Below are 26,711 nucleotides of genomic sequence, written 5' to 3' on the forward strand. Positions count from 1 at the left end.
TCAAAGTTCATATGTTTCATTTTATGTAATTAAATCAAGTGATTTCTATCTATCTATCTATCTATCTATCTATCTATCTATCTATCTATCTATCTATCTATCTATCTATCTATCTATCTATCTATCTATCTATCTATCTATCTATCTATTTAAAGAAGCGGGGTAGTGTTAACAAATTGCACAATGTTACATTTGTCTGTTAATATTTCCAATTCGTGCTTTCTGTCGGCTGTCCCGAATCATATTTTGGAGTCGAATCATTTTAATGAACGAGTCAAACGGTTCAGTAATAGGGGTTGACGTTCGAACGGCTCACCCACGAAGGGAATCGTTTGGATGTTAAGTTATTTACTATATCCACTGGTATAAGACATTTGGGGAAAAAATTACAAACAAACAAATAAATAAGTAAATAAAAATACAGATGAATTTGACAGAAATATGACAGACCCGTTTTGACAGACAAAAAGTCCGTGTGTTAGATTAAATTGGAGCTGACTATTTTTAATATTTAATGCTTATTTTTAACAAGTAACACTGCTTTTTTTAGGTAGAAAGGTTTATCCGGCGTAAAGACATTTATGATGCCAAATTGCCTATTAAACTGTCAGAACGAGTCCTAGGTTGACGAATCGATTTCGATTCTTTGAAACCAAACGATTCGAAAATGAATCAGACGTCACAACCGCAGTAGGTAACTGTTCCGCCAGCAGGCGGCGCTAAATCATAAAAAGCGACACCCATATCCTCAGACAGATACATGTAAACAGTTCTGTCTTTCTTAAAGTGTGTGCACCGATCTGAACAATATTTATTTATATATTAGATTTTATTTTGCTTATTGAATATTAATGGATCAACATGAGTCAATAGTTTTTTTTTTGATGTAGAGAATCAAAGATGTACCATAGATATGGGCAATATGGCACAATTTTATCAACATGCAAATACTTTCTAAGAAATATTTAAGTATATACTTTTTCAAAATAACCATGTCAGCAAATAGTTTACCAGTCTTTTGTTATTTCAATCACTTTAGTTGCTTTAGTTTTTCTTTCTTTCTTTCTTTCTTTCTTTCTTTCTTTCTTTCTTTCTTTCTTTCTTTCTTTCTTTCTTTCTTTCTTTCTTTCTTTCTTTCTTTCTTTCTTTCTTTCTTTCAAACTACATTGTTAAATATTTGTGACGACATTCTACATATAAATAAAACATACAATAAAGTAGGCATAAGTAATAAACAGCTAATTAAAACCAGCTAAGCTCCTACAGATGGAGGATTGATTTGTGATGCATTGATTTGAATGAAAACGTGATGGATTGTGAGAGGATTTTTTTTATTTTTCACTTTGTTTTTGCAAAGTAAGTGAGTGTGGCATTAAAAGGTTTAAGATGAAGGGATGGCAAGGTGGATATATGGGGGATGGGACAGAGAGGAAAAGAAGTGTAAGTGTTGCGTTGCATCAGGGAATGTGCCTTTACTCTATATTTCTGTTGCTATGGAAACCCGTGAGGGAGCTGGCTATGTGGGAGACCCCCAGCAAAAGTCCTCCACACTCTTACTTTCACACACACAGAGGGACAGAGAGAAACCCTGTGCGGTGGTGTGGGTATGTCAGAATAAATTGAATTTGAATTAACTGAATGGAATCCAAAGCTTTGAAGAGAAGCGACTGTTGTGTCTGTTCTTTAGACTTTTGATAAAATCCCATGGACTGCCAAAAGCCCCACTTAATCTCAGTGTGTAGCTAATTAAGAAAAGCTCTAGGGAAAATAATTTATCTATACCTTTTATTTTTTCTGAGATTGGAATTGTGATTTATACCAATTAATATGACCGCATGAAACACTGACTGAATATTTTGTATGCTAGCATCATATTTCTTTTTTCTTATTTACTCATCTAGACATACCAGATCGATTTTCAAAGTCTAACTACTTTCACTGCTAATTATACTGCATCAATACTTACATTCACATTTCATATATTGAAATATATATTACTTATATGTTACTTAGTACAAAATTCCCAATTCCAAAGTATACTGTTAATAAAAACAAAACAAAAAAAACAAACGCATATATACTTCACATAATTCTCACACTTCTCATAATGTTCCACTCTGTTTTACACATTTGAACATTGGAAAATATTTTAGTATTTTAATAAGTACTGTACTGTGTATTTTTTCATTTTTACTGTTATCTTAATGTATACATATAGGAAAACTGAGAAACTTGATAACAAAATACTTCTATAAAACAAGATAATAATTTAATATAATATAATACAGTATAAATTATAAATAAAAATACAAATATGTATATGTATACATATGTGTGTGTGTGTGAGAGTGTGTGTGTGTGTGTGTAATTTAAACATTTGTTTTTAATAAAGTGTTTGTTAGAAATAACTCTTGAGCTTTTTTCCCCCAATAGTTTGTTTTGACACTTTCAGAGCAGTGAATAAAATAAGTTGAAGTTATTTTAATAAGCAAAAAGTCTGACCTTTATTAATGAACTCTGAAAATTATTTATATTTTATAAAAACAAACAAACATGCATTTCAACTGGTAATATAGAAAACAAATGTGTAGATCATAAATGTACCATTCCTGTTTATGCTTAAGGGCAATGAAACGCAAACACTTTCTCTTTTATTGCTTCTGTTAGTGTTATTTTTACAGGAAATATAAATGAAAATGAAACCATTTTCTCAAAACCATTTTCTCTGTTTAAGCAGCTTGCATGCAGTCATTCACAGTGAATATAAATGAAAGAACACACACACACATACACAAACACACACACATACACACACAAACAAACACTCACACAGATTGCTGAAATGCCCCATGCAGTGAAATATCCAGCCGTGGGACTGAATTGGTTGTTGAGGGAAACTGGAAAACTTTTTTATTTGGAAAAATATTCATAATGCCAGGGATACTTTAAGACATAAAAACACGCACAAAAAAAAAAAAAAAAGAAAGAAAAAAAAAAAAACACCGAAATAGTGTGGTTCATCCTGATCATCTTTTCCATGAGTGGCATGAATTTAATTTCACTTTACAACACTTTTCCAAAACACCCCTCCATGACTGTAGCAGACAGGAAATGATGCGTTGTGCTTTGTACAGATTGAGACTGCGTAACTGAATATGACAAACAATCAGAAACATACAAATCAGGAATGCATAAAAGTAGTGTAAAACTCACGATATACATTCTGTATTATAAATAAATAATCAAAACTGAGATCTTTCTGAGTGGACATTTAGACCTGGTTTTATAAAGTAGTTCTCATTTACTGGAAAACAGCCTTTTACTGAAAATCTTACAATTTGCTGTCATATTCAAATCTCATTATCCATGTTGCACCAGGTTCTTATGTATCTTCTAATAGACAATTGTTCAGGGTGAATCACTGATACTGGCAACCATTTAACTTTGTATATTACAAAATATCACATTTACATTTACATTTATTCATTTAGCAGACGCTTTTATCCAAAGCAACTTACAAATGAAGTCAGTGGAAGCAATTAAAAACAACAAAAAGAGCAATGATATATAAGTGTTATAACAAGTCTCAGTTAGCTTAACACAGTACACGTAGCATGGGCTTTTAAATAATATAATAAATAAAAAGATATCCGATAGAATAGAAAAAGAATAGAGCAAGCTAGTGTTAGAGGTATTAATATTAATGTTAAAAGTGACATCTGCAGTACAGGAAGCACTACTTGTATCTACTTGTAAGAAAAGGCAAAGTGTAAAGATTGATCTTAAGAATCAGAAAAGGTCAGATCACAGTTAATGAGAAAATCAATTACATCAGATATTTTACATTTTATGAAGAAATGTATTTTTATTTTCATTAGGCTACTCAATAATCCAACCTGATATCAAGATGGTCCACTTCTAAACCTACCCATCAGTGGGAATATTGATAGACTGTATAAAAATACACGGTAAGAAACTAAAAGAAGAAAAAAAATCTGTACAGGTGATTTATTGTTAATTGTGCATGCCATTGCAGTGTTTTATTTTGTAATTGCATACAAATGAAATTGTACAAATTCATGTGAGTTAGCCACCAATTCACAAAAATAATTACAATATTGCTATACGAGTGTGTTGAAACATTATGCTAGTTTATTAGCAGAAGGTGCCGCCAATTCATTTTAGAATGTATTTATCAACTAACTTTAAGTGCTTTTCAGGTCTAAGCAGGTGTGTAGGTCTCTTTGTGTGTGTGTGTTTGTTGCACCTTTCAACTCCATTGCGGTAAAACAAGTAGAGAGAAACAGTCGTCCTTGAAGCTGTATCTTGATTTCCGATTGCATGCAAAATGTGCAAATCTAAAAGGAAGCTTATTTCAAAGGAGAAACAGCAGCCAACAATTCAGAACTGGCCCCTGTCACCCCCCTAAATGTTGGAAGTGACCCAGTTTTTTTGAGTTAGTATGAGAATGAGCTTTGTGGTTAACCCATGCAAGCTTTTATTTGTTTTGTTTTACACCAACAGACACACATACAGAATCCTGTTTGTTGCCAGCCCCTGATATTATCTACAGAGTCATGCTCATAATCATCCACAAATGACACCGAATCATCTGACAGAATAGCGAAGTCAGTAATGCTGTGAACCTTAAAATTGGGTTTCATGGTATGTGAAAGGTTTCAATACTGGATGACAGTTAGCATACAAACATTCCATAGTTTGAGAACAGCTTACTGGACAGATGATTAATTGATCATTAATTATGTGATTTTACAGTAACATACACCTTCTACAGTCTGCACTCAGCACTTGAAGCTCCTTTTGTATATAGTTTACCAAAACTGTTAGCGGTTGCTGCATTCGACCCATGAAAGAACTGAGAAACAGAAGGTAACCACATGGGTTAAGGTACTTTGGTACCTAGTTGTCACTACAGTTTGTACATAGCATGTAGCTACAGTAAAAGCAGACGCTGAAAACTTGAAGTACTGGATGTATTACGTCAGATGTTCCTCCTAAAATCAAGAAGAACAACAAACACACACCAAATCTTCATTCTGAGATCTCGTACATTTGATTACAGACTTTTCTGAAAGATTATTGCGATTTCTTTTGGAACTCCAGCAGACACACCTAGGAATTTTTGAACATCTGATAAATTGGAGACTTAACCAACAGTCTTGTTTCCCATTTAATGACATTATCTATTGAGATATTAAGCATATCTCATTTGTGTGTGTTTGTGTGTGTGTGTGTGTGTTTTAGGCATGCTGCCTTTGAAATGTTGCTTACTAAAAGTCAAGTGGGCTCGTTAACGAAAAGAAACATCTTGATTGTGGTCAGACACATCACTGCTGGAGCCGCATGCAGCACACCTTTGAAATAATGTTGCCTGGCAACCATGAGAACTTGCAGCAGTACAAATAGGTCTCCAGTTAGATTCAGTAGAAGACGAAGACACACACACACACACACACATATATATATATATATATATATATATATATATATAGTTCTGTGTCAGACAGTGTTCCTGTGGCTCAGTGGTAGAGCATTGCATTGGCAGCGCAAGGTTGTTGGTTCGATTCCTAGGGAACACATATTAGGTAAAAATGTTAGCCTGAATGCACTGTAAAGCATCTGCGAAATGTATAAAATATATAAATAAACCAGAACCTACTTTGTATAATTTGAGAACTGTTCATGAAAAAACCCTCTAGTGGTTATGCAATATCACCATATTTTAGCCTCGACCGACAGCTGAGTGGGTTGTGCCTAGTGTTTACTGGAAATTGTGTACATATTAGTGTAAATAAGTTCACATTTGTTTCAAATTCTCTCGGAATTAACAGATAAGGAAAAACCATGCACGCTGCTATTTTTAATAATAAAAGGAATGTTTCAGGTTAAATACAGATTCTATAAATGGTGACACTGTTGATTAACCGCAGAATATATGTAGATTTACAGTAATGCATTTGCAATTAAAGCCTATAGGGCAAAACACTGCATTAAAATACACAAGTTCAGCATCAGTTATTAAACGTTATACAAGAGACTAATATAATAAAATCACTTTAATATCCCATTAGAAGTGCCTTGTCCTGTAGACTTCCACTGAAAGCATGCTCTATGCCATTTTTGTTTGAATTTACAAACTGAGCAGCGAGTCAAAATAATGGACAGCTGGTGTAGTTTATATTTCCGGGACTTTCAAACATGAACCATATTTAATTATTGCAACGTTTTAAGCATTGAAAATGGACACAATGATGATTGAAAATATTTCAACAGCAGTTAATCAGTTTTGAATACAATCTACTTGTAAACAAGGTATGTGTCATACAACGGAGTGAAGTAAAAATATATATCACTAAGAAAATCGTTACAACAAAAAATATATAGAAAACATATCCAGTTTTGCATAGATCACAAATGACATTTACATACAATATACATAAGCTGTGACAAAAGGCAGCTCCTCAGAAATATAATTGCCCTTGAATTTGAAAGAGAAACAAACGTTGCATTCGACAAACAAAAGGCATGGGAAAATCGATATGTGTGGATTTATATGTATATGCATGAACCCCAGCTTTCATGCACACACACAACATAAGTTTAACATACATTTAATTCATTTAAATCAGTTCTTATATTACTAATATTCCCGAATTCATAATGCCCAAGTAGATTTTTTTCAGGTGTTAAATTGCGTCTAAGCTCTAAACAAACATTATAAAAATAGTTTAGAATAAAATAAATATTACAATTATTAGTTAATACTTCATATGTCATTTGCAGTTATAAATATCATTTGGTCTTAAAAGACTAATAAAATTTCCGATAGTTCTGCAGTAAACTCAGGGGTTGGAGGTTTTTCACAGTTTAGATGTGTCCTTATTACCACCGAGATCTTCATCCAAACATTTAAACAGTCCTCTGAAACATCTGGATTTCCTAAACCTCCTCTAGATTCACCACACTCATGAAAAAAAAAAACTACACTCTTAAAAAATAAAGATTCTTTATTGGCATCAGTGCTTAACATAAATGGTTCTTTATAGTGGAAAACATTTCTTTTTCTAAAATGTGATTCACACTAAGAAAAAAATGAAAGAAGAACTTATCTATGGCAACCTTTTGGATCTTTTATTTTCAAGAGTGTGAGGTTGTTGAAGCATGGTCAGGCTGGTCTATTTTGATGGCTTTTTAAGAGGTTTTTGGTACTTTTCCAGCTAACCATCCGAACAAATCCTCTAAACACCAGTTTGACTAGACTGGGAGTCCGGGTAGGTTTTCTTTAGCAGGGAAAGCAGAAATAATGTCATGTTCCATGACTAAATCTCATATTGAAGGCAAATGATGAAAAAAATAATAATAATCCATTCGGTATGAGGCAACCTGAGGCTTCCTGATGGATGGAATGACTCTTTACATCCCCTGAGTACAATACATAGGTCTCTGTTGATTAACGTCCACCGAGGCAGAAAGTTAGCTTAGTTAGCGAACTGGGAGTAGAAGGCCACTTTGACTCGCTCGATCTGATGACAGAGTTTGATGGCGGGGCCGAGCTTTAGGTCCATACATTCCTGGACTGTAGGAAGCGTCAGCAGCAACAGGGCCTGGCCATCAATGTCCTTGAGAAGGAAAAAAGGTATGATTTTTTTAGATTTATAGTTTTTACTGGTTTTGCTTGTTCTTGTTTGCTTCAGTTTTGCACACTCTCATAGCAAATGTATGATTCGTAGGTGTGTATCTGAGTGCATTTTCATTTGAGTTTTCTAAGCTGCAGTGTAGAACATTCATAAAATAAAAAAGCCTGCAATATAAAACTAACAATGCTAATATTTTATGACGAAAAAAATGAAAAATAAAATAAAATGTATACAGAAATATATTTTATTTAGAATAATATATAACAAGAATAAAAACACTAATAAAACATCATAAACTTTGATAATTTAGTGCAATTATTATAATAATTGATTATTTCAGTTCACAGTTCACAGATTGAAACCTCAATCTTTGACCATTTCAAATGATTAAAAGAAAACTCAATCAGTCTTTGAGTATCTGGATTTTAGAAAATAATAAAATAAAAATAATCATCTTTGACAAAACACTGTCTGGCCTTTTAATATATATCCTTCAATATATTAATATCAATTATGAAAAAAAATTAAATTACATAGCAATAAAAATCATAATCTTTGACTATTTAAATTACAGAAATAAAATAAAAGACTGAACAGATGTTACAGTATTTAGCATATTTACAGAAGTCTGACATATTAAATCTTAAAATGTAAAATAATCAATCTTTTCTAATCTTTCTTACTGTACTAAGAAATCTGATGAATTTCTTGAGAGCTTGATTGGAACGGGCCAAATGATGGTTTAGTTAGGGTACTGTACCTGCTCTTGGAATATCTTTGCCAGAGAGGCACAATCTGTGGATGTGATGAAGTCAACCACATCAGAGACGCTCCATTCCAGAGGATTCCTCTCTAACACCAGACGATCTTCCTCTTCAAAACTCTCAGTCTACATATGCACACAAGCACAGTTCACTCAATCTAATGCAATTCAACGCTAGGCATACATAAAAAATGACAGATATTACATTCGGGAAAGAATTCACACAAAAGGTCTATGTGGATATTTGACCTTTGTGTTTTTGGCCGTCTGGTTCTGGCTGTAAGAAACCGAGCGTGTGGTTCTTCTGGGAGAGGATCTGTCTGATGTCTCCGGCCCTGGATGGGTCGCCCTGCGCTGGAGAGCAGCCCGGCGCGGTGGTCTTCCTCTCTTCGGGACGTCCTTGAAGGAGTTCTCCTCACGCGTTGAGCTGGAACTAACCTCACTGCCCCACTCCTCAAAATCTTCTTCCTCATCATCATAGTAATAATCGCTATCCTAAAGACACATGAACAGGGTTACACTGGATCTTAAAGTGCCAGTCAAGCTTTTGGGCAAAATCTGAATTTTAATAGAAAGTTGCCTACTTAGGACAAGATTAAAATTTTTCCAAACAGTATTTTTTATTTTAAATACATGTTCATGTATTTTTTATGCCCATTTCTGTATATGCACTTGCATTTGCTTACTTCCCAAGACTAAGTTTCAGTAGTTGCAAGTGAATGTCTCTGAGTGTGTGTTTTTGTCTGTGTTCGTGTGGTTTGGCAGACCTGAGGTGACTCTGTGGTTTGGTATCCTACAATGGAAGTGCGCCGTTTCTTCTGGACAAAGATGGCCTTGCGTTTCTTCCGCCGTCGTGCTGGTTTGGTCATGTCACCATCCTGAGCATTCTCCCCTAAACTTGGCCGTCCAACTTTCCTCTTCTTGTAATATGCTACATCAGGCATAATTGTACACGCACAGTTAGCAAGAGCTACCACATGTGAGTCTCAGTGTATCTGTGTGTGTTTCTGGAGAAAATGATACCTTGCTCAAGTGAAATATGTAATTTTAATTTCAAGTTAGAGCAAACTTTACTTTCCATCACCATACAGGAGTAAAACACTCACTGTATTTGGTCTTGGTCTGACTGAAGCAGTTTTCAGGGCACTTGTCGGACACGATTGTTGGGCCGAAAAGATTCAGACAACACTGAAGTCTCTCGCATACTCGACGACAAAACTCTGACACTTGATCTGCTGTTCGCACGATCCTCATGTTGGACCGATAGCTTTTCCCTTTATATCTATAAACAAACATTATGAAGATGAAACATTTTAGATGTTCAGCTCACATGACTTTGCTCATCAGCTGTCTTAAAATCTAATTATGCAAATGAAAGAAAGCTCAGTTCATTATGAATGCACTTTCATTTTGAATGTTTGCTAAATTATCAGTAATATATTTTTGCTTTTAGAATTATACACACACACACACACACACACACACACACAAGTCTTTTTAATGGACAGGTTAAAAGAATTGATTAGCTTAAGTCATCAGACAAAAGTATGGAAGCTTGTTAATGCCATGGAATTAAAAAAAGGTAATTGTCTCAGAATTTTGGCTTTCTTTCTCGCAATTGCAAGTGAACATCTAACAATTCTGACTTTTCTTCCTATGTCACAAATGAAAGTTATAAACTCGTAATTGCCAGTTAACACATCGCAATTGTGACTTTTTCTCTGATTTTGTAATTTTTTATTTTTCAATTTTGAATAATTAACTAATAATTGAACGTTTTTATCTCGCAATTCTCAGAAAAAGTTAGAATTGCAAAAAAAAACTCAGAATTGTGAGATACAGTAACATGTCAGAATTCCAGAATTATAGCTTCAACTCAATCAACAACATCAAAAAGTAAAAAAAAAACACACACAATTTATATATATATATATATATATACAATTACAAAATTACATCACACAATCACACAATTGCATCAATGTGATCATTTGTATTATATCATAGGGAGTAAGCGAAGTCTGACAAATCCTCCAATTATCATTGCTGTTTAAAAAAAATCAATTATAATTATTTTAATTCTGCAAATACAAAACCTTTTCTTTTATGGATAGGTTTAGTCTGGGTACATTTTAATTAGATTTAAAAAAAAGAATCAATGTCTCTGGTATATTCTCAATTAGATGACTAAGTTAACATGAGTGTGTGTGTGTGTGTGTGTGTTCATACTTGGCTTTCAGGGTTTCTTCCTGACAGTTCCACTGTGGGTCTTCCACCATCTGTAGTTCTCTGAGCACACGGCCAGGTTTATACGCTGAGTTTATTAACATTGTCAGGATCTGTGAGAAAATAACATCACTATGAATACATCATGATATTCATTTAATGAATCACGTTACATAAATATATACAAACAAATTCAAACACACCTAAAAACACAAACACGCGCATATGAACTACAGCTATTGGGCAGCTGATATGAAATATATCTAAAACTATTTGACTAGTGCCTATAATTGTGGATGCATAACTTTCATTACCTCATTTAAATATAGAATGGCAATGAAATTATCACACCCTATTTAAAACAAACTAGTGAAGGCAAATAGTTGATAAAAACTGGGGAGGGGGGGCTTGCAGAATCAGCAACTACACATTAATTTATGCTGTACATCTAAAATTCGTTATTATTGGCAACAAGTCAACTACCCATATAAGCAAGGATTGTACCTCTTTGAGGACTACAGCACACTTGCCGGGCCCCACAGCCTTTGGTAACTCAGTGATTCGGCCTTTGTTGAGATACGGACCAGAGAAACAGCGATGATTGATGAAGAGCTGAGAACAACAGTACTTTCCATTCACCAAACCTAGACAACGCATACACGCAATAGCAATGATTAGCATAAAATCCAGTTCTGATTATAATGCTGACAATGAATTGGCTGTACTGTAAATGCAAGGCTCAAATGAAATTATAGGTAGACTATGTAGTAAATAATGTAAAACCTGTGTCCATGGCGATGGATGAGCACAGGTTAAGAGGGGCATCAGGTGGCTGTGAGGGGACCAACCTAAAATAATCAATCAATCAATCAATCAATCCAAATCAAGTTATTACCATCCTATTCAAAACTACAGAAAAATACAGCATCAATATATATTTTGGACAACAAAAACAGAAGGAAACAAGAAGTAGATGAGTCACATGCATGACACATTTAGATGCAAACAGAAAGACTCGTGGTTAACAATGTCCATGAGTACATCTACTCACTGTTTCTCAGGCTGAACAACAGCAATCTTCTTCTGAGGCAGACCTGAAACATACCATACAAAAACATGACTCACTGGGGAAAATAGGGACATTTCTATGATTTTTCTCTGTTCTCTGAAAATACCATAAAATGGTTACAAAAAATCTTGTTTGGTTTGCTTTCAAAGAGCAGAGTAAGGTATGATCTGTATAAGTGAGAGGTGACATGCAACAGGTTTATTAAAGTTGTCTTGGTTTACAGTATATCGTCATCCTGTTGCACTGATCTCATTGGTAAAGCATAGCCGTATATATTTTCAAATCAAATATTTTAACATGAAATATCAGTGTTCTTCAAAAGTTTTCACCAGAGAATTTCCATGGATTTTCCAGTCTTACTATACATAAATGTGTTTAAAAAATTAATTTACAAATACAATGCATAAACAACTTTAGTATAGGGTCCAATTCACACTAATAACTAGTTGCTTATTAGCATGTCTATTATTAACATATTGGCTGTTTATTAGTGCTTATAAAATACATATAATGCATGACATCCATAATCCTACCCAATACCCTAAACTTAACAACTACCTTATAAACTATTAATAAGCAGCAAATAAGGAGTTAATTGAAGCAAAAGTCATAGTTAATGGTTAGTTAATAGTGAAAATTGGACCCTAAAATAAAGTGTGACCTGACTGGGTCTTTTATTTTTCCAAATTTTTGATTTTACACATTGCATTGTGATTTGTTTTAGGGTTGTGTGGTTAAAAAAGCCAAAAAGAAGCCAATTATATGTCAATAAATCAATAAATGTCAAGCTGAGAGCATATGTTGTGGTCACAGACATAAAAGAATCCATAAGACTCACAGACTGTCTTTTGTAAATGTGTTAGTGGATAGCCGTTAGCTTCACACCAGCCCACAGGGAAGATATTCATACTCTCAACATCCACTATACAATCCGGTAACGGCTTGGTCAGACCTCGAGACAAAGACAGACAGCAGAGGTGAAAACTATGTGTCAACCATATGTCAGTATGTCATATCCTTTGGTATTTACTTCAAGCTCATAGCTTTGGAAGATTTCTATTAAATAACAAGCAAAGAAGGTTAACATACAGTACATGCTGTGTTTATTCCTACCTTCCAGTCTGAGCCAGAGAAGTCGACCTTTGACCTGAGTGATTCGAGCAACGCAGAGTTCGGAAGGTTGGAGTGGATTCACGGCTTCAAGCCACATATCCTTACAGAAGCCCCTGCTCTGAGACGCCTGATCACACACAATGCAGAAAAAACAGGTCAGAGATGAAGCGCCATGTGTCCAGTTACATGAAACAATGCATATCACAATAAATGAAAACAAACAGGTTAATATATCCACCAAAATAATAGCGAACAGATTTATAGAACTTATGACCATTTAGATCCAATAACTGGTGCAAAATAAACTGCGAACAAGCCTGCAGTCGTAGCTTTTATCTCAAATCCCAAAATAATTTGTGGAATTTCATGGGCTTTAAAATTCCAGTGCTGGATGCTGATTGGTCAGTGCTCCAGCTGTAACATTTATGATGCAAAAAAATTATTTACCATTATTAATTAAGATTAGCTTACATGTCAGAGACTAGAGGTATACAGTGGATAATATACTGATTTTACAAACTAAGATATATATCTTTAATGCAACATTTTTTAATGCAAATATCTTATTCAGGACAATGCTGAATGAAAAATAACATGCATTTTGTATGATCCCTCTCATTTTGCAAAAACACACAGACACACTTTGTGCTTTGTGACTATGTATGCTTATTATATTTACCAATTTTAAATAATTACAAATATTTATCTTAAGATTTATGTAATACAAAGTAATATAAGGTGGACAAAAGACACCATCAAGTTAATACATAGTAAATATATACTTTAAAATATTCTAATGATAAAAAGATACATAGATAGATAGATAGATAGATAGATAGATAGATAGATTTTATTGATGTATTTATTCATATATTATATTGTTTAACCAAAACAAAGGTAGATTTAGGACATGTATGCCTTACCAGGAAATCATCTTATTTTATAGCCCCCAAAATGTTGTTTGAACTTTGAACTTTATGAGGATTGGGAAACACAAGAGCAGAGGGGTATTTCTCACAAAACCAAAATAATCTTTTAGCACCTTGTGTGTGTCAATGTGATCAGCATTGCAGTGGGGAAACCCAATACTTGCCACATTTTCATCAGACTTTATCTAAATAAGAAGAAATCCCCAAAGTTTTGTTCAGATTTCACCAAACCGTACGCATGGTCATCTAAAGATGAGCCAGCTCTGGGGAAACATTTGAGAGATAGTGTCTTACGTTTGGGAAACACACGTCTGGAGCTGCTTCAGTGCCAGTGTGTTTGAGATAGTCCGCCCAATCGAAGTCCTGTGACTCAAAACCTGACAGAAATTGGGACATCGAGAAAAACCAGATGAGATAGAGAGATGATAAGAGAGTGAAACAGAGAGACATATTATAAGCAAATATAATTTGATTGTACTATATATATATATATATATATATATATATATATATATATATATATATATATATATATATATATATATATGCACACATACAGTATGTACTGTAATTTCATGTATCTTTCATCCTTAATTATATTTGATAATTGTTTTATAAGAAATTATCATTATTATTAATGTTATATATAAATATTTAATTATGCAAATATAATATATATATATATATATACTGTACTTTATTTGTATTTCTAGCTTTATTTTCCATTATTATTTTCCAATGCTTTTACTCATTTTATCCTCTGATGCAGCAGTGCAAATGCTTGGGCAATACAAATACATACCACACTGACGGAAAATAAAAAAGAGATAATAGGCAAACAGCATCGATAAAGACTCGTATTAAGTTAAAAATGAATTGAATAGAGCAAAAATCCCATTAACACTGTCACACCCACCTTGTGGCCTCTCCAGTCCAACACCATTCTTCAGACACCACTGCACTGGCAGGATGCCCGGTGAATCAGCGTGACACACCACGCATGTGGGAGTGGCTTCAGCTGTGAGGTCATCAACTGTGATCTGAAAGTAGCATTCATTATAGACCTGCAGAACAGAAAGACATGATGTGAGAGAGAGAGAGAAAGAGAGAGAGAGAGAGAGAGTCTGATGTTAGGGTAGGTGGCTAGTAATTATAACCTCTAGCATAACCCTTCATCTAGTGTGTGTGTGTTTGTGTGTGTGTGAGAACAAAACTTACTTTAGTTACAGACACAGGGCAGATGTGGAAGGGTTCTTTGGGTGTCACCATTTCAAGTTTCATTCCTGGCCTGAAGGAGTGTGTGTGTAGGTCAGCATGATCCTGGAACACACACACATACAGATATCAGTTGTGAAATTTATCAAGAGCTTTGTGTAATACAGTGCCCCATTGCTCCAACTTTCCTGAAACACATACATACCTTGAAAACCTCCAGTGGAAGGGGACTTTTCAAGGCTTCGGCTGTGGCTTCTTCTAAAGCTTCAGTCCATTCTGAGCTGCTCCTCAAATCACACAGATCTAAAAGAGAAAGAGAGAAACAATCTCAGCCATCCACCTATGCACCTTTTTATTCATCCAACTATTCATCCATCCATCCATGTACTCATCCAGCTATATCAATCCATCCATCATCCATACTGTAAATACAAATATTTATTCATCCAACTATCCATCCATTCATCCATCCATCCACAAATGTATTCATCTAACAATACTTCATCCCTCCAGCTATTCCCTCAATCCATCCATAATCCATCTATCCACTTATTTACAGTATTCATCAAACCATCCTTCACCTACCCATCCATCCTTCCTCTCCATTTATTAAAGTAATTATTTACTAAATATTTATCAATCCACCATCTCTCCAAATATTTATTTGGAATATTTATTTACCCATCCATCCATCCATCCATCCATTAAAGAATTAATTCATCCAACTGTTCATCCAGTTATATATTCATCCATCCGTCCATCCATGCAGTTATTCATCAATTCAACCAAGTATTTATTCAACTGTTTATTAAACCACTATCTATCCATCTATCTCTAGCTCTGTTTATCTATTCATCCATCATTCTGCACTTCGATCCATCCATCCATCCATCAATCCATCCATACACCCACCCACCCGCCCACCCCCAATTATTCTGTACTCCCATCCATCCATCTAGCATTCTGTACTTGTATACATCCATTCTTCCGCCAATCATTCTGTAATTGCAAAAGCATTCCATACATTCATCCATAAATAATTCTGTACTTCCATTCATCCAGCATTCCATCCATCAATCCAGCATGCTGTACTTCCATCCATCCATCCAACATTATGTACTCCCATCCATCCATCCATCCATCCATCCTGCATTCTGCACTTCCACCCTCCATCCATAAATCATTCTGTACTTCCATCCATTCACCCCTAAATCATTCTGTACATTTATCCATCCATCAATCATTCTGTACTTTCATGTAGTTTCATGTAGTCATGAAAATGTAGTTAAATGAATTGCTTTGCTATTTGTGGCATTGTCTCTACCTCTCGACAGTGTTAAGAGCCACGACAGATGCAGGTAATCACACTGACTCGATCACTCACTCTTCTCAATATAACTGCTTAGAAACAGTCATCAATGAAAATTCTAAAGCAATGCTTTTGAACTAGTAACAACTTGAAAAAAGGAATTGAGATAAACATCTGTTAACAATATAATAAGTTGAATAACTGGTTCCTGCCTGCCCATTGAATACAAATGAATGCACACCTCAGATGTAAACAAATCATTGCATTACCACTGTGGGTGCACATTCATTTTTAAAAATGTAACTGTTGTCATGAGTTATTCTTTACAGATTTCATAAGCATATCTGACAGAAAGGCAAGATCTTGAGAGAACTTGTCTGAACAAGTTACTCTGAATGTATTTGCAAGGTTTCCTCTAAGGAAATGTGAATTCAGATCCATGATAATTAGAGAGTGGAAGTCAGACAGGCTGCACACAGAGCTTGGCAATTGTGCAATAGAACAATTTGCATATGGGAGGGGAAGCCTAAAAATTTTGTTTTTAAAGTATGGCTATGAATAGCACCGCTTTAACTCAAAACTTTGAATTAAAAAAGAGGACATGGTTAATGTAACATTTAGTTTAATTAAAATGACTATATTTTAGAGTCTAGTTTAGTCACTTTAGAGCGATCAAATACAGCTTCATACTCTTACCTGTGGGTGGTTTGATTGATAGATAATTCTCTTTGGCCCAACCCAGGGGGCGGAGCCTGGTGTCAAGGTAAAACATCCACATGTCGTAGGCGGGGTCATTTAATCCAACATAGCTGAGACATAAACGTCCACCGATGTTACTCTTGACTCGTGCTGCCCAGTACACGTTGGGTTCACATGCATCACGCACCTCTAAAACACAGCCTACCACAATCAGATCCACTGTGTTTTTACCTCTTAATGGCTAAGATGAGAGAAAGAGAGAGACAAAGAAATAATATTATTCAAGTAAATCATATAACAAGAATTGGGAATTTAACAGTGATTCTATACTGCCTTTGAACCCTCCTGAGAAACTTTTACTTTCAGAGTCTGGAGAAATGATGACATGAAATGCATAATTTGGGGTTGAAAAGATGGATGTACTGGACAATTTCTTCTTTCTTTCTCTTTTTAATGAAAAATGAAGCATTAAAGCACAACATTAGGTGTATAATTAACACTGTTGGGAACGTTACTTTAAAAAAGTAATTAGTTATAGTTACTTGTTCCAAAAAGTAACTGAGTTAGTAACTGAATTACTCTATAATAAAAGTAACTCGTTACCATGGCAAGTAACTATTTGCATTACTGTAAAAAAAAAAAAAAAAAGGTTGCCATATGTCAGAGAATTTGTCCTTTTTTTTGTTGCACTTTTCACAAGTCAGTTGAAATGAGTATAACAGACAGGTGTTTGTACATAACTTTCTATATTTATTGCACGTCAAGAGTTTTATCTTGCACTTCAAGTATAATCTTTGTAAGAAAAGTGTTTTTGGCCACTAGCTTTGTAGATGCGTGTCACACATTACATGTACACATTACATGCACGTTCTTGCATTTGACCACAATTAATTTGAAGTAGTGCTTATATCTCCACCTTGAAAATGCCAACTTTTCATCGGATTGCTCCTGACTTGCCATTTCTGCTGCTGCTGCGAATCTCTGTGTAGCTGTTGCGTGTGTGTGTGTGTTTGGCGCTGCTGGCGCTGGCGCATGTGCCGGCATGTGTGTAATAACACTGGCTCTGATTGGCTACCATGAAACACATGACTCTGCCTTAGCCAATCATATTCGCTTATCTCATTATTAACCCACCTGCTCACTCGCTGTGTGAGCCAGGGGTGCATTCGGATTGCATAGTTTATTAAATCAATTTAAATCATTAAATCATTTAAAGTTCAGTAACGTTAACGGCGTTGTAATGACAGGAAAAGTAATTAGTGAGATTACCGCGTTACTGAAAAAATAACGTCGTTACCTAACGCCGTTCTTTTAAACGCCGTTATTCCAAACACTGGTAATTAATACTTAATCTGTGTTTTTTGTTTTCATATTTATTATTGTCTTGCAATTAGGGATGTAACAATTCACTCAACTCATGATTCGATTTGATCCACGATTTAGGTTTCACAATTCGATTTTCTCACCATTTATTTATTTATTTTTTACAAAATGAGATTTATATAGTAAATGAAAACGTCATTTTATTAGGCTATTGCTGCACGTTTCTTTGTGAAATTGAAATTTAACAAAACTAAATAGAAATTTAAAAACAAACCCTGAATCAAACAAGTTACACAAATAAAATAAATCCCTTAACCCTTTAACTGCCTCACCAAGAAAAAAGCATTTGAAAATTTTTTTGTTTGCATTTCTTATCTCCTTATGTCATTAGTTACCACACTCTCTTTAATTATAATGTAGTACCGGAATTCATACACATACTATGGAAATCAGAAAATATGAACTATAATGAATGATCAGAAAGTTATATTTCTCAGCAAATAGTACATTCTGACAGCAAAAAGGATTATCTGAAAACATTAGCTTAGCTTTTCTACGTTTACCATAAAGTGACAAATCAACCATTTGGTTGAGCATGCAGTTAAAGGGTTAATATGAACAAACTAAAGCTTTGTCTGCACTTTCCATTTTTTTAATTAGAGGCACTAACTGGATTCTAATCATGATCCACACAAAGATGCAAAATACATGCAGCATGAGTAGTTTTTATTCTAAATTTGACTGTATAAATTAGAAATTTGAAGCAAAAACAATGTTCTGACTTTAGTTTTGTGAAATTGTAAAGCATAAAAACCTTCTAAAAACGCAGTTAAAGTCAAGGCGATGAGTAGACTGAAGTTGGGCTCAGGTGGTTGTGCTGCGGGATATGTTTCCAATACATTTATTTATTTTTGGAGACTCGCCACAATTTTAAAACTGATCGATTTTCAAAAAGGCTTCGTTGAATAAACATGAGTAACGTTAATTATGCACTGCACGTTTAATGATAATAATTCCTTACATTTATATGTTTAAATATTAAAACGAGGCACAGGTGTTTTTATATCGCTGTATTTCTGAAGGAACACTTGCATGTTATATGCCTGATAAAGCAGCGTGTGAGCGTACCAGCTCTGCTTTGTTTACAGCTGTTACTGGGGAAACCTCTATTTCTCGCACTTTATGTCTATGCTTTAAAACATCTCCTGCTGGCAAAGAATGAATTAGCATTTTCATTTAGTCTGCCTGATCTACGCAGCAAACATATTTTGTTTGTTATCAAAAAAAAAAAAAAAAAATCACTCTAGAGGGACTTGGCTGTTGTTATTGATTCTATTTGGAAGTCTACTGGAAGTTAAGTTAGGCCCACAAAAGCGCACATATGCAGTAAAGTTTGTTTTTGTTGTTGCCGTTGAAACCGTCTATAAACACTACTTTAAAATGCATTGTTCAGAGGCAAGATGAAAAGAAAATACCACATACTCTTTTCTAAAAACAGTCAGTTCCACCTCAAGATCGCGATTTGTTTGGCATCTCAACCTTTTTTTTTATATCATCTCATATTTTAATCGATTTTCGACTGGCTCACAGTTAATCATTACATCCCTACTTACAATCACAGACAATCACAGGAAACCATTGTCTGTGTTGAGCAAGCCCATCACATGATCATTTACACATTTTTTTTAAGTCTTGTTTTAATTAAGGTTAAATTAAATATGGCGTCTGCCCTGATTAAGGCCAATTTGGCTTTCCTTTTAGCAATGACTTAGAGGTTCTCAGTAATTATATAGCTAATAAACAGAATTATGGTATTTGGCACAAATGTATCTGTCACTTGATAATATGGCTAATACTACAGTAATAATAATATTTGGCCCAGTGTTTGTTCCATGTGTAGGGCTGGAAATATGGTGTTTGACACTTCTGCTGTAGATGCTGTAGATACTAATTTGTTAATGTTAAGAACAGTTACTTTTGTACATTTAACATATAAATGTAGACATAAACACAAATGTCATTCTCACCCCTTCAAGCAGGTTTGCCGGTGCTGTCCGTGAACCTGTGAGCTCTTTGATTAGAAACTCAGTCCAGTCACTGTTCTTCTCTTTAATAGCTGAAAGAGATGAAGAAAGAGTGGGTGTAGAGTTTTGCATGATAGAAATTCAAATTCACATACAATTCACACTTTCGTGCATAGAATTATGTTGCTATTTGATTTTATCTTTTTTTGTTTGTGTGTGTGTGTGCATGCGTGTGTGTTTGTGGTTTTTACATTAATAACCCCTATTAATATTACAACTAATATAACTCTATTTTCTGGCTTTATCTTCTCTTTTGTAGCCCACTGTACACGGGTCAATATCCTATTTTTGCCGTTTGCATCAAATAAAATAAACAAAAGTGATTTTATATGCACAAAAAGTATATTAAGTTAAAAGAAAGCTTTTACTTTATGGTTCACATAATTTTGTGAAAATAAAATTTCAAAATATGGGTGAAATAATTGTTCATCATTCAGCGTAACAGATATATGTATTTAAAAATGAAAGAACGTACTGAGGGATATCTTTATGTAAACAGATATATTTACAAAACATTCAATATATATAAAAATGAAACCGCGTACAACATACTTCCTAAAAGACATAAAAGAATAAGTGGTCATACAAAATTTTATAATATTTTCAAAACTAGTGGTTTACAACAGCATGCATTCGAAAAAATATAATGAAGCTAAACTTTTGTTTTGATGCTTGAAAACATGGTTGTTTCAAACATCAGTTCACACTCTAACATCAACAGATATAAGGATATACCATTTAATAGACTTCCTCTCTCTCAAACATCTCCCTACTTCCTGCCCCATGGTGTCAGCCACATAAAATATTCATTTATGCATTACAAATGTATATAACAAGAAGTCAGTTCCTGCATTGGAATGTCTAAACAGCTCCAAATATCTTGCTTTTGTACGATTGTACACAGTACTTCCTTACAGTAAAGTGCTACCCAGTTATGTGTTACAGAAGAACAACAACACATTAATCATAACAAGTTGTGCACCGTTCGTACAAAACTGTACGCTAGCATCAGCAGAATTCACACTGCAGAAGTTCCTATGTTGTTGACTTAGCTTGACTCTGAGAGCCAAATAGTGTCTCTGCCCTGCTACGTCACGACTGCTTCGCTCAATAACACATGATCGCACTCATGTGGGTGTGATCTCTGCCCTGACGGAGGATTTGAGTAAACAAAGAGAGAGAGAGAGAGAGAGAGAGAGTGAAAGAAAGAGAGGCAGGAGTAGAAACAGTTGAATTTTATTGTATGTAAAGGCTCAAAGTAAATTCAATACTAACTTTTTAATATGAACAAGAATATGCCAAAAAGACATAATGATATTACAATGACTCAATATTTTGGCATACTATGCCGAATGCAAATTTAGATATATTTATATTAAATTTTAAAATATATAATTTTTTGTTTATTATTTAAGGCCATTAATCCTACTTGTGAAATGTTATTTTTAAGAAAAGATCATATTTTTGTTGAAGAAGATTAATTTAAAAAGTTTTATCTTAAAGAGATATTTTACATGCACATAATAAAATGATTTTAACAGATGTTAACAACAAAACATAATTCAATACAGTTGACTTGTTTCCAGTAAATAGCAACAAATCCCTTCAATCTAGATCACTTTTTCCAGAAAAGCATACAATTTACAGATAATGTATTACGATACGATTATTATTATACATTTATTACATATTCAAATATTTCTGCTTATTCCATTATTTGAAATGGTGTTTGCAACACATTTTACTTCCGTAATGCATTGTTTTATTTTATTTAAATTTACAGGGTTTTGTAAAATCTTTTCAGAGTCTGAGCAAGTTAGTATTAGTTATTACATTATAATTAAAGAGAGATTTATGGTTCAATTGGAGGAAACAACAGTGAGTAAACTTGATTTGTTTTGCGGTGTATCTGCTCTGTCATTGTGCTGTCTGTATTTCCCCTTGATGCTTTACAGACTGCAATAGAGCAACTATTTTTACAGATACACTTTAAATTTATCATCATGCTTTTTTTAATAACAGAAGCTCAGGCGTCAGAGACTAGTTTTCTGGCCATTTCCATTTAAACAGGATGCATCTTCCTATATCTATTATTTTCTCTTTTAAAGTTGCCCACTAACTACTAATTACAGCCACTATAACACTTACTTTTTAAAATATGCATCTTGTGGTAAATGTATTACATTGTGGTTTAAATGTTGCTTCTAAAATTCTATATAGCGTCTTTTTATTACAGACTTTATTACATTGGCAAATATGACCACAGTTTGAGAACATTAATCAGATTAACTGATTTTTCAGGAGAAACAGCTGACATTTGCTCTATTTAATATCATTGCTTTGTAGAAACAAGAAGGATCTTAACAAGATCTCATTTGTTATTTTTCTTTCTTATGGGATTGTGTCTATGTAGATGTAGATAGTGTAAAGTCCCTTGTGGCCTTTTTTCTTTTGTTTCTTTTGGCTGCACCGACTTGTTCGGATCAAATAAAGAAATGCATAATTTACAATAACTCAAAGAGAGACACATGAGCCGGTTTGCGTTTCCTCTTTTCTGCACTAGGGAGTCTCTATGCAAATATTCATTTTGCAAAAGCAGATTTGCATATCTTCCAACAACTCTTCTATAAACAGCAGGGACAGATTTAAAAGAGTTTCCCTCGCTCGTGTAATCAAAGCAATTATTCAAGAGAGGAAGGGGAACAAAACACTGTGTTAAAGCGTTGTGATACTGACTCACTGGTTCAGTAGAAACAACCTGTCCTGTGTCTCTGAAGAGGATGATATGATTTCCTGTTTGCCTGCCAACAGCTAGTACATCCAGGATAGTATTTTTAACAGCAGAAAAGGTCATTGCTTAATCAGGATATTTGGCTGGTTTCTGGTTTTAGGATATTATTATTGCTGCCAAAAAAAATACTACATTTAGACTATTAATATTTAGGGTTTAATAATGTAATATCCAAACTTTCATTTTTTTTTATACAAGCATAACAATGAGTTTAAATAATTTTAAACATACACATGCAGTCATTCTGTACATGCATGGGATTTAACAATCACATCTGACCACAGAAATATATTAAGGTTAAATGCATTAGTGTGCCAAACCACACTATTAAATCAAAAAGACTACTCACTATATAAAACCATCACAGAAGTGGCTAGGTGAACCACCACAGTATTGTCTGAAATTTTGTGGTTTAAAGGACCCAACACTAATAGCTACAATGAGAAAAAGTTGTCTGTGAATGAGTGCTTGTGGCAGAATGCAGCTGTGTCCCGGTGTGTAATCTTTGCAGCACAAGTGTGTACGCTAATCGCTAGCAGTAGTAGCGCTAGAACGGGTGCGTGGGCCGTTGCCATGCTAACTACCCCCTTAAGATGTGTGTTCCACACTCTTCAGTTCATCACTTTAGCTCATGACAATGTTAATTCAACACATATTTAAGCGATTAACCCTGAGCCTTGTGTGCTTAAGTGCGTGTGTGTGTGTGTGTGTGTGTTTATCAGTTTAGTAGCTTATTTTCAGGCTTATTGGCTATTAAACGTAATGAATGAATGAATAACTGATTCAGTTCATACAGAAAACAAGTATTATTCAAAAATTTGTAAGTCTACACTTAAGTTAAATACATATTAAAGGCCATTCACACCAGTAACAATAACTGTAAATTCAGTTAAAAACTAATTAACTCAATTTAAAAGGATAGCAGAGTCCACACCACTTTCAGAATAATTTTTCCATCCGATGAATACTATAAACATTGACAGCCAATCAGCATCCTGCTTTAAAGCAGCAGATGAAAGAGCACACACTTATAATAAACCGCTATCGTCTGTTGATGTGGATGCTAATATAGTTATTGTTGTAGTTTATAGTAATCATTCTTGATGTGAACAGGATTTAATTTCTATGGATACATACAAAAAATCAACTCTTTCCTGTTTTAAAAAAAAAAAAAAAAAAAAAAAAAAGCAAAATCAACCCTGTTTGAGGCTTTCTCAGCTGTTGAACACAAAAGAAGATATTTTGAAGAATGTTGGTAACTGAACAGTTGATGGTAGCCATTGACTTCCACAGTATGGTGAAAAAAATGGCTACCATCAACTTTTCAGTTACCAACATTCTTCAAAATATTTTCTTTTGTGTTCAACAGATAAAGAACATGTTGGGAATCATTTGAGGGTGAGTAAAACATAACAGATAAGGTCAACTATCCCTTTGAAATATGTTGGCAATGTTTTACAATTTTGTTTGTTTCAGTTTTATGCCCTAAAGTAGTGATGTCTGAATAATTCAGCTCTTTGTGGTTCTCATGACTTCTTTTAAAGAACCTGTTCACAAATCAGGCTAAATGACTCATGTCAACACTTCCATCGCGTCTTAGTCTAAATGAACCAAGAAGAGAGAAGCAAGTGAGCTAATAGTTTGAGAAAAAAAGTTTAATATATGCCCGATTCTTGTTATCATGTGGCGTCTCCTTGAGAATCAATGACTGCTTGCAATCTTTTGTAACTGTTGTGTACGAGTCCCTCAATTGTCCTGAGCACCAACGCTGAATCTCAAAATCGTTAAGTCACTGTGGGGAAGAAATGAAATGTGCAGAGCATGCTGGGAAGGCAACAAACTGATTGGACCTGAAGGCTTTTTGTCAAGAACAGCGGGCAGCTTCACTATTCGGGAGAAACCGAGGACCCACACACAACTCTCACAAAAGACTAGAAACAGAAAAGGAGAGTCCACAAAAACGTAACATAATTTCTGAATTAATTTATGAATTTTAGAGATTCTTGTTATTGTAAAATGTAGAAATATCTTACCAATTTTGCATTTTACATTTATGAGTTTAGGGATCAAATCTTTATTCATGTTTCATAGTGTACATTATAATGTTGAGATGCCTAAATGTTATTATTTTAAATATATTTGACTTTTTTTTTTGTCTTATTTAATTTATTTGAATTATTTGTTCTGTATTCTTATCTGGTATTTTTTTCTATAGATGTAATATTATATAAATAATGATTTATTATTATTTATTTTTTTTGAATGATGATTGTTTTTATCAGTATGCATAATGTTTTTCATTTAACAGTTGTTTTTGCACCGGAAACAGAAAAAGGTGTAAAAAGGGTTTCACAGAGCATGATATACGTGCAAAGATGTGCGTGCATCAAGTGAAGCATGCCAGGCTAAGTAGCTTTACATATGACCTCCGGAGTTGTATGTCTCAGCTACACAAATTCATGCAAATACACAAGCTCACACTGAAACCACCATAAATTAACACCTCACACACACTCTCATTCATACTCACATAATCTAATACACAGACCTAAGCAAGCAAGCATAAGGAACAAAGAAGGAAGATAAACAGAAAATGCTACAGGGATTGAAAAAAAAAGACATTATGAGAAAGAAGAGGAATTCCGGAGGATGTCTGAGAAAGATGAGATGAGAAATATAGAAAAAGACCCAGAACAACAGATAATGCATGCATCAGAGACATGGGCATAGATTTGTGTGCATGCGAGATGATGTGTATCTACCAAAGTTAAAGGACTAGTTCACAAAAATCTCAAATTCTGTCACCATTTACTCACCCTCGTGGTATTACAAACCTGCACAACTTCCTTCCTCCCGTGAAACACAAAAGGGGAAATTAAATTAAAAAAAAAAAAAAAATGCTATAGTCGCTCTTTTTCATATACGAACAATGATGGGACTGGAGCTTTTTAAGCTTAAAAAAAAAAAACTATTATTTTTAAACGAATATTTTTTGAAACTATAAAAACACCATTCATCATAAAAGTAGTCACTATAACCAGTGTGCCATATTCCATAAGTCTTAAGTGAAATTTTGTAGTTATAATTTTCTCTGATCACTTCATTGTTGGTCATTTGAAATCAACAATTTGAGACCACTGAATTCACTCATTAAAGAAAGAACAAAATAACAGACAGTCAAGAATTTTTTGTGAATTACTACTTGCATTTCATTTGTTTGTCAAACAAAACGGAGTCATTATCGAATATCCTTCCCAGTTTCTCATTTTGTAGGTTTGCAGGAGTTTCAAGAATTTTTTAAGAACTATTTTTGAAAGAACTAATAATAGGGTAGTTTTTGTTCAGTGTGAAAGGAGAACCACGTTCAAATTCTAACATACCAGTGTTATTACAACACAGGCAAACCAGAATTCAGCAGTTAGTTATTATTATGGTTTCTGTTGAATGGAAAAGAGCAGCTTTCACACGGAAGGAACACCAAGAGTGGAAAGATGATGACTGAATTTAGCCGTTAAATGTATATGAAGGGAAG

General features: G+C 34.2%; 1 protein-coding gene across 2 annotated transcripts in view; it reads right to left on the bottom strand.

Moving 5' to 3' along the window:
* Nucleotides 1–6,059: 6,059 nt before the first annotated feature.
* The window catches only part of LOC127972747 (scm-like with four MBT domains protein 2), a 34,247-nt gene continuing 13,595 nt past the window's right edge, over nucleotides 6,060–26,711 (bottom strand). For both annotated transcript variants that reach the window (XM_052576509.1, XM_052576500.1), the window contains 17 exons: nucleotides 20,332–20,420; nucleotides 16,979–17,222; nucleotides 15,179–15,276; nucleotides 14,977–15,078; nucleotides 14,675–14,822; nucleotides 14,053–14,135; nucleotides 12,830–12,956; nucleotides 12,555–12,668; nucleotides 11,699–11,741; nucleotides 11,431–11,495; nucleotides 11,152–11,291; nucleotides 10,651–10,760; nucleotides 9,528–9,703; nucleotides 9,189–9,352; nucleotides 8,671–8,916; nucleotides 8,419–8,547; nucleotides 6,060–7,640 (listed from right to left, as the gene is read on the bottom strand). In XM_052576509.1, the coding sequence (XP_052432469.1) occupies nucleotides 7,500–7,640; nucleotides 8,419–8,547; nucleotides 8,671–8,916; nucleotides 9,189–9,352; nucleotides 9,528–9,703; nucleotides 10,651–10,760; nucleotides 11,152–11,291; nucleotides 11,431–11,495; nucleotides 11,699–11,741; nucleotides 12,555–12,668; nucleotides 12,830–12,956; nucleotides 14,053–14,135; nucleotides 14,675–14,822; nucleotides 14,977–15,078; nucleotides 15,179–15,276; nucleotides 16,979–17,222; nucleotides 20,332–20,420 (2,219 nt within the window). In that variant the 3' untranslated portion in view covers nucleotides 6,060–7,499. The remainder of the gene's footprint in view (nucleotides 7,641–8,418; nucleotides 8,548–8,670; nucleotides 8,917–9,188; nucleotides 9,353–9,527; nucleotides 9,704–10,650; nucleotides 10,761–11,151; nucleotides 11,292–11,430; nucleotides 11,496–11,698; nucleotides 11,742–12,554; nucleotides 12,669–12,829; nucleotides 12,957–14,052; nucleotides 14,136–14,674; nucleotides 14,823–14,976; nucleotides 15,079–15,178; nucleotides 15,277–16,978; nucleotides 17,223–20,331; nucleotides 20,421–26,711) is intronic.

The sequence above is a fragment of the Carassius gibelio genome, chromosome A4 (genome assembly GCF_023724105.1).
Source record: "Carassius gibelio isolate Cgi1373 ecotype wild population from Czech Republic chromosome A4, carGib1.2-hapl.c, whole genome shotgun sequence".
Lineage (NCBI taxonomy): Eukaryota > Metazoa > Chordata > Actinopteri > Cypriniformes > Cyprinidae > Carassius > Carassius gibelio.